Consider the following 13,167-nt stretch of genomic DNA (forward strand, 5'->3'; position numbering starts at 1 on the left):
TCTCTGATTTGATGAGCTTCGGCAAAAATCTGGTATTCTAGCAGGTATGCTTCTTTCTGTGAGGGTTTTAGTTTGGCTCATACCTAGAGTTCCTTTTTCTTCCAATGAAGATTTGAACGAGGTACTTTTAAATACTGCAGCTATTAGGAAAGGTTCGAATTTTAAAAAAAACAGTACTTCTGTTATGTGGAAACCCTGAGGTTTGTTTTTTAAAAATTCATCTGGAGTTTTATTAATGATATTATTACTAAGATATCACAGCTGGTTATTCATTTCTTCTTGTATACTCCAAAGAAATGGTCAAAGTAAGACTAAAATTATCTATATCCTTAAAAATCATTCCCAGAAATAAATATTCATTGGTGCTTTTGTGATTCTAAATAACTCATTTTAGGAGATGGTAATCTGATACTCCTTAGGAGTACTTGGGAACTTCTTACACATTTCCTCTTTTTCTATATATAAATTATACAGAGTCTTTGGTCTCATGTAACTTGCCTTTTTTTGTTTTTAAAACTAATTTTATACATTTTTTTTCAGGTGAGGTACATCTGTTCAGCTTTGGGTTGTCGCCGATGGGATGATGATGAAATGGAACAAGAAGACATCTTGCTTCTTCAACGTACCCAGAAAACTGTTAGAGCTGTCGGACCTCGTAGTGGTAATGAGAAGTGTGTATTCCGATAATGTGGATGTTGATATTATTTACAACTAAACCAAGGCCAAAACTTCCCAGATTTTTCTTTGTGGAGATTTTCTAAACAATATAATATATTAGTGCTCTAAAAGCATACTGCTCATTTAAGAGAAATGTAGGCCCTGAATTGAAAATGGCCTCATAATTATTAACAAATTCTGAACTGGACTTCTCATCATATGCTCAGTATATGGTAACTAGAAGGAGTCCCATACAATGACTGTATTAGTTTAGTCTTAGGTTAATGATAATTTTCATAGCAACCTCACTGATAACAATTTTTTGAGTGCGAAAAGCTCTTTAGACAAAGTTAATTGTGCTTTATTTCAGCTTGGACCTGTTTGACTCTGTAGTTCTCTCTGGTGTGTAGATTAATAGTTTCTAATTACCCCAACTTAAAAATAATATTTTAGTCTATTCTTAAAGCATTAAAGTATAATTTATTTGGTCAAATTCTTTGTTGTTTCCTTTTTCAAATAATGAATTCCTGATGTAATTTTTATATAAATATGTAAATATGTGATTAAAGATTAGATGATTGGATAAGGTATGCTGGTCCTAAATCATATACATGTGTGATTTTTTTTTAAAACCTAATATTTAAATTTTAAATTGCCTGTGTAGTAAAAATAATTTTAGATCTCATCTCTCTCTTTTGAAAGTGAAACAGACTTTCATATTTAGTTTAATTTGATGCAATGTAATTTAGTTTCCTTTTCTGAAAACGGTTTTCTCAAATTCAGTGAAGAATATATTTTTTTCTATGTTCGCTGAACTGTGAGTAGGGCTTTACATTTGCTGGCAACCCGATCTCTTTATATCCTGATAGGATCTTGTTTTTTTAAGTGTTTGAGTGCTTGCTGGGTGCTCAGCCACTTAAGAGCAGATGTTCAAATTAATTAGAATTTTGAGTTACCAGAATATGAAGGGTCTAGTGCAGGGGTGTCCAAACTGTGGCCCTCGGGCCAACTGCGGCTCGCAATCCATTGTTAATTGGCCCACAGCAAATTCCATAAATTTATTTAGTTTACTTAAATAAACCAGGTGAGGCAATACATACTTCACCTTGAGTGAGTGGCCCAGCTGTTTGTGTATTTTACCGCATATCTTGGTGAAAACCGTTGAAAAAAGTTTGGACACCCCTGGTCTAGGGTCTAAGATCCATGTTCCTTAAGAATATATTTTTAAAGAGACATTGAAATTCTAAGGCCATTTTATATCTAAGTGACAAGATATTATACTGTCAATAGTTAAGTGATTTTTCTATAAATTATAGAGGAAACATTATTATTGCCACTTGATAGGTAAGGACACTGCAACTCAAAAAAGCTTAAATGACTCGTCAGATCTCAGTCAGTAGAGATTGGAGGTGAGGTGGGATGACCTTCAGTTTGGGGATACTGGGTCACGTTGCCTTTTGGGAACATGGTTTCATATAAATCTAAAATTAATGTATTCAGCTTGCCTGTTTATATTGGTTTATTAGGACATACTGATTTCTCTGCACTTGAATGAAATGTCCCAGATTTTAATTAAGAAGGCAGACTGCATGCTACCTCATTTTAAAGTGGCTTTGATATGTTTTGAAAAATTCGCTCTGATTTGGAAAAGTGAACATTTGTTAAGTTTTGAGAGAAAATCTGTCCCTTAGCTGATGTCAGCTCACAACTCTCAGAATCATTGTTTCTAAAAGGTCAGGACAGAGTTATGCCCTCTTGTGGCATAAACTAGCAGAGCGTTCCTTTCCAGAAGATTGTGTTAAGTTGTTCCTTATTACAAAAATTGAATGTTTGCTTTTTCACTCTAGAATAGTTCTTTATTTGGTCCCTTTATTTAAGTGTAAATTTCTAAAACATGCCTTTGTAAATTTAAGGTGGAATTTCAGTGTTGGCCACTTTGAACTTCGGTATATTCCAGACATGGAAACTAGAGCCAAATTTATTGAAAGCACCTTAACACCCAGTGAGAAAAAAGAAGAGTCTAAAATTATTTCAGATGTGGAAGAACAGGAAGCTGCCACGATGGACACAGTGATAAAAATCTCAGTTGCTGATTGGAAGGTTATGGCCTTTAGTAAGAAGGGAGGACATCTGGAATGGGAATATCAGGTACCAAAAACCACTGAGAATTTATGAAATGTTTCTTCCTTTCTCAGTTTGACAAAGCATATTAGTTAGAGGGAAGTGACTGCCATTTTATATTTTTAACTTGTGGTCTATGTGTTAGAAATTTGAGGTTTTATATCTGTTAGAATGGCTATTATGAAATAGATGAAAGATAAGTGTTGGTGAGTATGTTGGTGAACAGTGTACAACAGTTTGTCTTTGTACACTGTTGGTGAGACTATAAATTGGCATAGCTATTAATGGAAAACAGTATGGATGTTCCTCAAAAAATTAAAAGTGGAACCACCATATGACCCAGCCATCCACTTCTGGGTATATATCTAAAGGAAGTGAAATCAGTATCTTGAAGAGATATTTGCACTCCCATGTTTAGTACAGCATTATTCACAATAGCCAATATAAGGAATCAGTCCATCAGTGGATAAATGGATAAAGAAAATGTGTGTATATATACACAATGGAATATTACTCAGCCTTAAAAGGGAATCCTGTCATTTGTGACAACATGAATGAACCCGGAGGACATTATGCTAAGTGAAATAAGCCAGACAGAAAGATGAATACTACACCATCTCATTTATACATGGAATCTAAAAAAGTGAAACCATAGAAGCAGAGAGTGGAATGGTGATTGCCAGGAGCTGAGGTGTAGGAGAAATGGGGAGATGTTGTTCAAAGGGTTCAAAGTTTCAGTTATGTGGGATGACTAAATTCTGGAGATCTAATGTACAGTATGGTGATGAGCATAGTTAATAATTCTATATTGCATACTTGAAATATGCTGAGAAAAGAGCTCTTGTTTTAAAAACTATTTTCTAGCTTTACTGAGGTATAATTGACAAGTGAAAACTAGACATTTGGTGTGTACATTGTGATGATTTGATATACATATACATTGTGAAATGAATAGATCTTAAATGTTCTTACCACACACACACACACACACACACACACACACACTCACACAAAATAACTATGTGAGGTGATGGATATGTTAATTAGCTTGATTGTGCTAGTCATTTCACAATGTATACATATATCAAAATATCACATTGTATATCATAAATATATACTTTTTTATTTGCCAATTATACCTCAGTAAAGCTGGAAAAAGAAAAATTAAAAAGAAATTTGTGATTTTAAATGGTATTTTAGCAGTTGGAATACATAAATACTGCTTGAAATTATTTAAAATTTCTTGACTACTTTTGTTTAGTTTTGTACTCCCATTGCATCTGCCTGGTTGGTTAAGGAAGGCAAAGTCATTCCCATCAGTCTTCTTGATGATACAAGTTATGCATCTAATAATGACATTTTAGAAGATGAAGACATTGTAGAAGCTGCTCGAGGAGCCACAGAAAACAGCGTTTACTTGGGTGAGGAGATGTCTCTTATCTAGTGATAAAATATATCGACATGTAGATTTCACTCCTACATTGTTCCTGCCTACTTCAGGTGTGCCTATAGTAGTTTTCATTCCTAAATATATTCTCTGGCTTAGATTGCCCGTAAGATTTATACCTTGATATCTATTCCTGCAATTTTTTTCTCATTTATCCAATTCTGAAACTTTTAATTACTGTAGCATATTTTTTTCCTCTGAAACCTATATTAGAATGGCTTAAAAATGTTGCCATTATATAGCATGATTTCAAGTTACTTATATATCCCCAAAGTCAAAAACTTTCTACACTCGTATTTGTATTTGCGTCTATATCAATTTGTTCCTCCCTTAAAGATTATGTTTATTTTTCTGTGTGCATTTGTACAACCTATCTGTAAAATAAAAATAAAATTTTGTTGTGCTTCTGGGCAGTTAAGGCCTTTAATATAACAAATTTTGAAAAACCTTGAATCTAATTATTTGAACTAGTTTCGGTGGTCCAATGCTCACAAAATTCTTTAAGCTCTATTAATGTGCTACCCACCCCTCATTTTAAATGAAACACAAGAATTTGAAAGATTAACATGGCATGCATGTGTTATGATAATATTTAACTGAATTGTTAGCAATATCTCTGGAATTATGGATATTTAGGTTTTCTGAAGCAGAAAGTTACTTAATCTAAGCTATTAGTCTCATAAGAGTACAGTGACTTCTTTTCTTTGAATTTTCCACCTGGTTGAGTTTTGCAGTAATTACGGAAAATTATTAATCAGTGAGAAAATTGTATGTAACTTACTTCCTTTATTTTTGTTGAATAGCGTTTGGGTCAAGTTTGAGTGCTTCAGCCATGATTCTTCTTTGAAAAGAGCTATGTGACACATGAAAAATAACTGGAATTAATCTAATTTTATTATATCAAAATGAATCTTTTTGAAAAACATCATTGGTGCTTGAGCCTAAACATAATTGATAATGTTCTGGTTTATTCAGGAATGTACAGAGGCCAGCTCTATCTGCAGTCATCAGTCAGAATTTCAGAAAAGTTTCCTACGAATCCAAAGGCCTTGGAATCTGTTAATAATGAAAATGCAATTGTTCCTTTGCCAACAATCAAATGGAAACCCTTAATTCGTAAGTGAATTATAAACTTTCATAAAGTTTAACATGTTAAGAGGCCTAATCATGAATGTCTTTGCCCTAGTTTTGAATATCACAGGACCACAGCTATGAAGTACTCTATATTTTCTGATAAATTAGGAGGGTATTTCAGATGTTAATGAATTTTAATTATCAATTAGAACATGATTTCATTGAAACAGCAGTTGCTTCTCTAGAACTCAATGTTAAATTATTTCTGTATACAACTTAGAAAAACTCTTAACCATTCACTGACCATGCCTAAATGTAGCTCTTAACCTACTTATATCAAGACTATTTATGAAAAATTATCTTGTTTTCCCATCATATTCTTTGAAACATTTAACGAATTGAAATCAAATACTAGGCCACCTGGTTCCTTCAGTTATCTTCTCATACCTTGTGTATGTTTTTATCACACGTGTCTCATCATACTTTAATTACTATTTAGACGATTTCATCTTTTCTATAAGACTGCTTTTCAAGGGAAAGAACCGTGAACTGTTTGCTTGACTTAACATGCTTAAACAGAACTCTGTGGCTGAATGTGTTTTTTTGAATGAATGAGGTACATGTGTTTTCATTAAAGTCATAACAGTTAAGATTTTACATTTTCCTTTAGATTCTCCTTCCCGAACTCCTGTCTTAGTAGGGTCTGATGAGTTTGACAAATGCCTTAGTAATGATAAGTTTTCTCATGAAGAGTACAGTAATGGAGCACTTTCAATCTTGCAGTATCCATATGGTAAGTGTGATTATTCTTGGATTGAAAATGCCGAGTTTTATTTTTTATTTATTTTATGTATTAATTTGAAATTAACAGAATTCAAATGAAACGTAGTCGTCAATTGGAGGGTAGGAAACAAAATATCTTATGAGGTAATATTGTGAATGGTGTCCAGGGGTGCAAGCTCCAAAGTCAGATTATCAGGGTTCACATCCCAGTTTTGCCACATACTAGGTTGGGGACACCTAACGTCACTGTGTCTAGGTTCCTTCATCTGTGAAACAAGGATGGTAATCCTCATATATATTTATTGGGTTGTTGTGAGGTCTGCGTGAGATAATGCATATGCCTGGCACATAAGTGTTTAATAAGCGTTAGTTCTTGTTATTCGTTCTTATTTAATTATTAGTCCACGTAGTCTATATAAAATCATCTGTATAATGAAGAAAGCAGGTGTTCCCCATAGAGCTGTGTGAAAATGCTACAAAATGAGATTGTTTTCATTTTGTTCACAGACGAGGGAAATTAGTGCAAAAGTCACGAATAGGTGAACTTGGGCATGAAATACATTCCTATGTATTTAAAGTGGGGTATATTTAGTTATGAAAGTCTTTTGAACAGTTAGATATAAAAAAGTCCTCAAATCTGCATTAGACAAAAACATAGATTTCTCATCAGTTACCCTAGATGCTCAAACTGGAAAATTATTATAGAACTTAAATTGATAAAAAGCAGAGGGCTCTGAGCTAGAAATAGCAGTCTTTATCTGATATTGATCAAAATACAAGATAAAGGAGAATTGTGTGATCTGCTCACTTGGTGCAAAACAGACAAAGACAAAACAGACAAGCTGCTTTCTAGGACCAACTCGTTTCGACAGTCAGAAATGGACCAGGAGCCTGGTGGACATGTTTTCCTTTCAGCTTGCGAAGAATGATTCATGATAAAATTTGGTATTTGATTGATACTAAATGAAAGTAAAATTTAAAGTCCTTGAAGGAAGTTTGAGTACTAATGCTTTCTTGTATTTAAAGGATTGAATTATTAATGAGGTAATCAATGAGACAGACATTAAATTTTTTCTAGTCTTATTATTCAGTATAAAGAAAACATATGATACTTATGGAATAAAGGAAAATATACTTGCATAGTTAAAAAAACAGGGTAAATAGGCTGTTGAAATGTGTTAAAGAAGAGATGAAACTTTTACAAAATGAATTAATTAGTGTTGTAAGTCATAGGAAAATAGATAATTTTAATAATTAAAGATGAATCTATTTTGGTTTACCTTTTTTTAAAAAAAACAAAAACTTTTAACGTTTGTTTTTGAAGATAATGGTTATTATCTACCATACTACCAGAGGGTAAGAAGCAAACGGAGCACCTGGAACACAAAAATCACAGTCAGATTTCTCGACAACCCAAATTACAACAAGAACATCCGCAAAAAGGATCCTGTTCTCCTCTTACACTGGTGGAAAGAAATAGTTGCAACTATTCTGTTTTGTATCATAGCAACAACTTTTATTGTGCGTAGACTTTTCCATCCTCAACCTCACAGAGTAAGACATATTTTAGAATTAATTTATTTCAAAGTGTTGGGAATTTAGAAACCTAACTGTGTGTATGGTGGGGGGCCGAGGGATACATTTATGTAAGTTTTATCATAAAATAATCATTGTTGCCCATACATCATTTCTATTTCCTTACCATTCATTTACTCCTCAATCCATTGCAGTCTGGCTCCCACCTCATCATTCCCCTTTAGTTTCACAAGAGAAATGGGGTATTTTGTGTTCTTCTAATGCTTTTATTTTTTTCAATATTATTTATTTAGTTTTCAATGTTATCTTAAAGACTAAAATTGTTAGCAAACTTCCATTTAGCTTTGTACTGATAGTGATTTTTTTCTCCCACCTCATCAGCAAAGGAAGGAATCTGAAACTCAGTGTCAAACTGAAAGTAAATATGATTCTGCAAGTGGGGAATCTAATGACAGTAGCTGGAATGACATAAAAAATTCTGGATATGTATCACGGTAAGAGTCTTGTCATAAAATATGTATGTGTCTTGTAGCTTCTCGTGGCAACTGTTTGGATCAAAGAAGAAATGGCCTCTAAAATAAGATCTTGTTTAACTGTTGTTTTATTTTTAAATGTGTGTATATCTATGTAAATAAAACATAGACTTTACCCTAAAGTAACTTAAAATTATTCAGAATGGTATGTACACTAAAAATGGATAAAAATAGAGTGTTGTGAAAGTTTAGAATTTCAGCCACCAAATTAAGTTTTTATCAGATAATTTAGTTATTGAGGGTCTACATGTACTAAGCTCAGCTATTAATAATACCAAATAATAATTGTGTTATTAGCCTATGATATAAATCTACATCTGTTACTTAATCCTTAATTATTTATTTCATTTTTATTCTGTCTAGAATAAAAAGTAGAAAAATGGGGGAAATATACTATAAAATGGGGAGGATGGATCATTTTTTGAAAGCAGAAGAGGCAGGTGGGTTACCTAAAAAGGCAATTCAAATCATTTGAAAGTAAAATAAAAGTAAGAACTCTGTTATCAATCTGTCACGTGCACAGATTTTGATGCTCTGTGGTACAGGAAATGGTGCTGTGGTTCATTTTTCATATTACATGGAGTATTGGTACTTTTACCCTTTGTTTTGTTATCATACTTAGCACTTCAGTGATATAGGAACAAGGAAAAGATATGGCATGTTACTGCTTAATGTCTAGGTGAATGGTTTTATGACAGAAGAGATAGAAAATTATGGCTAAAATGTGTGACGTTTTGATTATCTGTGGACTTCATTTATCTAAGCTGCATTCATACTGTAGTATCAAAAATTGAGAATTTGCTATAATCAAGTTTTAACTACTAGTTTCCCAAAGCAGAATTTACTGGGTGGGTGACTCACAAATGGAAAGGGCTTTAAGAGCCTTGCTAATAAAGATGCTGACAAATGCATCCGTGGCTGGCAATAGCAGCAGGCCGTGAGCAAGACGGCGAGCAAGGGACCCGACAACTCCTGGCGGGTACTCCACTACGGAAGGCATTCATTGTTCATTCAGTATTTCCTCTGAGCAACTGTGTGTAGGACAGTGATTCAGGCTGTGGGAGAAAACAAAAGACTGGGCCTGTCCTGGAGGAGCTTAAAGTCTATGGGGGAAGCTAATACTGGGTACAACAAAAACATAAGAAAAAGCCATGCACTAAGTGAGTAACTCTGCCTGTGATGATTCAAGAATGCATCATAAGTGAGGTCATATCTTAATCGAACCTTAAGCCATGCGTGAGTAAGAGGTACATAGAGACAGGAGGATTGAGCTATGCTGAATAAATATATATTTGTAAGGATGTTGTGAAAAGAATTAGAATAACGTGCTCTAAAATTAATGACTGAATTTCATTTTAGTCATTATGAAGAGTACAGCTGATTGTTTTTAAAGTACAGAAGCTCTGTAATAATACCTAATGTTTATTGTTAGGTGTCTGCTAGATTCTGCACATTATTAAGAGCATGAGTTCTGGGTTCAGTCATGAGTCCCAGTCCCAACTTTTGTCGTTTACCAGTTGGGACCTTAGGCAAGGAGATACTTTTCATTTCTAGAGTCTGTAATCATATTTAAGATGTTTCTCTTTTCAGAAGATATATCCATTTTCATATGGATGTTTTCTTTAATATAGGAAGATAACTCACTTGGCCATCCAGGAGTAGGACAGGAACTTGATGGGCTTTTGCAGTTAGGGAGATGGATTTGTACTGAAGTACTTTGACTAGCTATTTTTAGGGATACAGGTGATTACTCTTCATTCTCTGTGAAGGTAATTGGTCCATGGAGGGCTAGGATCTGTTGCCTGTCCTCCTTAACTCCATGCTCTAGCCAGCTGAGCCAACTACTAAATTAATAGGAGTGTGCAAATCATAAAGTAATAAACTTGGCCTAATAAGGGACATTAAAGATAATCTAATTCAACTCTTCCCTGATATGGCTGGAAAAACAACTTCCACAGCATGAATTCATTCATTCATTTATTCATCTATTCATGCATTGTTCAATAGATATTTGTTAGGTCTTCTGTTTGCCAGGTAAACCCAGACTCTGAAAATACAAAGAGAAATAGGAATGTGTCCCTGCATTCAAGGACCCCACAATTCGGTGGCATTGGAGAGAGTGAGCTGCATACAAAAACTGCAAAATATTGAGATTAAGTTTAAATAGTTCACAGTACTATGTACACAGTACTATGAGGACATTAATGTCTGTGGTCTAGGAAGGCCTAACAGAGGTGGCGAGATGAGCAGAATGAAGGAAGAATAGAATTTCATCAAGTGCAAAAAAGTAGGCCATCCTGGGAGAGCAAATACATAGCAGAAGCAAAAGCTATGAAATTGTGGGAGAGCCTGGTGGGAGTTGGCTGGAATAGACAGTGCAGATCAGTGAGGTCAGGTGTTAAAGTGGGGAGTAGGCTACAGTGTGGAGGTCCATCCGTGACAGACAGCGAGTTAGCTTCTGGCTGAATACCTTTGGTGATGAGCATACTGACTTGTGAGGCAACCCAGCCAATTTCAGGTAGCTTTGGTTCCTAGAGCAATTTCTGACTGAAAAAGTCCTGAAATGTAACAGGATTGATTAAATGTGTTCCATAAAACTTACAGTCACTGACATTAAGGACAGAATATTTGGGTAGGTGTTGGACAGTATTGGATGTAGTAGTACAGTTGGTTTAAGAGCAGGTGATTAACAAGTGATTCCTAGTGAAGCAGAAGCTTTTATACGTTTTATAAATTTCCTAGGAAAAAAATTAGAATGTGTTTGCTAAATTTATACAAACAGAATTGCTAATAAAAGAATGCTATTAGTAGAATTCACACTCTTTATTAAAATAAGTTCTGTGAGGCTTACTGAATTTATACACTTTTATATATCACAAAATAAGATTGAACTGATTATTACCATACTACAAAATTTTAAACTATTTGCAAACTTTTAAAAATATATATATTTTTTCAGATATCTAACAGATTTTGAACCAATTCAGTGCATGGGTCGTGGTGGGTTTGGAGTTGTCTTTGAAGCTAGAAACAAAGTAGATGACTGCAATTATGCTATCAAGAGAATCCGTCTCCCCAACAGGTAATGGATGGTACTGCTGCTAAACGTGGAGTTAGCACTATATTATCTAACCCCATAGGCAATATGTCCTTTCTTACTATACTCCATAGAGACTATAGCAAGCATAGTCTCTGACTTTCTGAATCTTCTGTTGTGAGTGCTACCACGTAACCAGATGTCTAAAAGATGTGATCTACTTTGATTGCTTTGTATCTACTTAAAAATAAATCTGCCTTTGTTTTTGATTCTTAACAACTCAGGACTTTCCCATAGTGAATTTTAATAACTATAGACTTTAATACATGGCACCATTTGAAAAAGAATGTATATTTATTGTGGAAAATAAGCAAGAGTATTAAAACAAAAATTATCTGTATCTTCTCTACTCTTCCCAGTAATAACCACTGTTAACATTTTAGAATATTTCCTTTTGATTTGTTTTCTGGTCATAAATTTACCTAATTGGTAGCCTAATTATCAATATAGTACAGTTTTAGCTCTTGCTTCCTTCGTTGTATCCTCAGCATTTTCCATGTTATTAAGAGTATTTTATTAAAATGTTAAAATACATTAAAAGTTTTTTTATGGCTGGATAATAGTCCAGTTAATACATGTGCCATATTATGGTTGACCGTTTCTTATTGTTAAACATTTAGGTTTCCAATTTGTTGCAGTTAAAAATAACTTTGCAGTGTCCACCTTTTATATAAATTTTTGATCACATCTGCTTCCTTAGGGTAGAGTCTTAGAAGTAGGATTTGTGGCCCAGAATACTGTGATGCTTAAAAGGAGCTTCCAATAATACATTGCTTCCCACAGATTATAGAAGGCTCCTGTGGATTCTTGATTAAATGTGCACCAGCGGGGCTGTACTTCTAACTGGTAGTTAAATGCTCTGTCCAATAGATGGGGACACAGAAACGGCATGGTTTGAGTACTGCGGGACTAATTATTTTCTTTGGTCTATAATGTTTCATATGTGCAAGGCACCTCCTAGGGTGTACAATTAAGAAAGGCTTCTGTGCTCAAGAACTTATAACTATTTGATGCTTTCGTATTTATATATATATATATATATATATATATATATATATATATATATATATATTCAAATAATTGCAGTGCAAGGAAGATTGTGACCCGTGGGTTTGCTAAATAAACAGCTTCTCATGAAGAAAGCGTAGATGTAGCCCAATGGGAGTAAAGGAAGGCGAGCTTTATGGAGGCAGTGACGTCTGTGCTGAATGTTCGAGAGTAGCTTGTATCTCAGTAGACAGAGGTGTAGGGAAAGGATGGCCAAGTACATGGAAGGGCCTGGGCAAACACGCGAAGGTGGTAAAGAGAATAGTGAGTGTTCTGGCATGGGTGCAGCAAAGGGTAAGAATGGGGGAGTATGGGAGAGGGGAGAGAAGATGGAAAAGATTGGGTACAGCACCTGAAATGTCAAGCAAGAAGAATGACATGATCGAAGTGGAGGTGACTCTGGAGGTGGTGTGTCGATGGCTGGTATGAGGAAAGGGACATAGACAAGAATGTTTATTAGGAGGTTTCTTTTGGCAAAAATTTAGGATACAGAGGATACAGAATATTAATGCAGCAGCAGTGGGGACGGATGAGAAAGGAATGAGTATGAGGAATTGAAAAGGAAGAGCTGGTAGGAGTTGGTAAGAATGTGAGGACCTAGAAGGCAGTGAATTCAGAAGCATACCAGGATTCTCAGAGAGTGGGGACAAACAACAAGGCACAGCGGGAAACGTGGGAGGAGCTGACCACCTCCTGGGGAGGGAGGAGGGTATAACTTGTACTTATTATATTGTTTCAGATGATAGTGGGGTCCCTAGAAATGTGATTAGATTCATCCGTAAAGCTGTCAAGGCAAAAGATCAAATCCAGATGCTTTTCTAGTTAAACTTCGTTGCCTATAAATGATATTTCATATTGATTAAATGTTTAAA

The 13,167-nt window shown here is 34.7% G+C and overlaps 1 protein-coding gene across 1 annotated transcript in view; it reads left to right on the forward strand.

The window, feature by feature from the left end:
- Positions 1-13,167, forward strand: part of EIF2AK3 (eukaryotic translation initiation factor 2 alpha kinase 3) — a 75,933-nt gene that overhangs the window by 35,526 nt on the left and 27,240 nt on the right. The window contains exons 4-11 of the mRNA XM_019757039.2: positions 541-671; positions 2,571-2,805; positions 4,040-4,199; positions 5,201-5,341; positions 5,970-6,092; positions 7,407-7,636; positions 8,000-8,112; positions 11,111-11,233. Coding sequence (XP_019612598.2) covers positions 541-671; positions 2,571-2,805; positions 4,040-4,199; positions 5,201-5,341; positions 5,970-6,092; positions 7,407-7,636; positions 8,000-8,112; positions 11,111-11,233 — 1,256 coding nt within the window. The remainder of the gene's footprint in view (positions 1-540; positions 672-2,570; positions 2,806-4,039; positions 4,200-5,200; positions 5,342-5,969; positions 6,093-7,406; positions 7,637-7,999; positions 8,113-11,110; positions 11,234-13,167) is intronic.

This window comes from Rhinolophus sinicus, linkage group LG05, assembly GCF_036562045.2.
Source record: "Rhinolophus sinicus isolate RSC01 linkage group LG05, ASM3656204v1, whole genome shotgun sequence".
Lineage (NCBI taxonomy): Eukaryota > Metazoa > Chordata > Mammalia > Chiroptera > Rhinolophidae > Rhinolophus > Rhinolophus sinicus.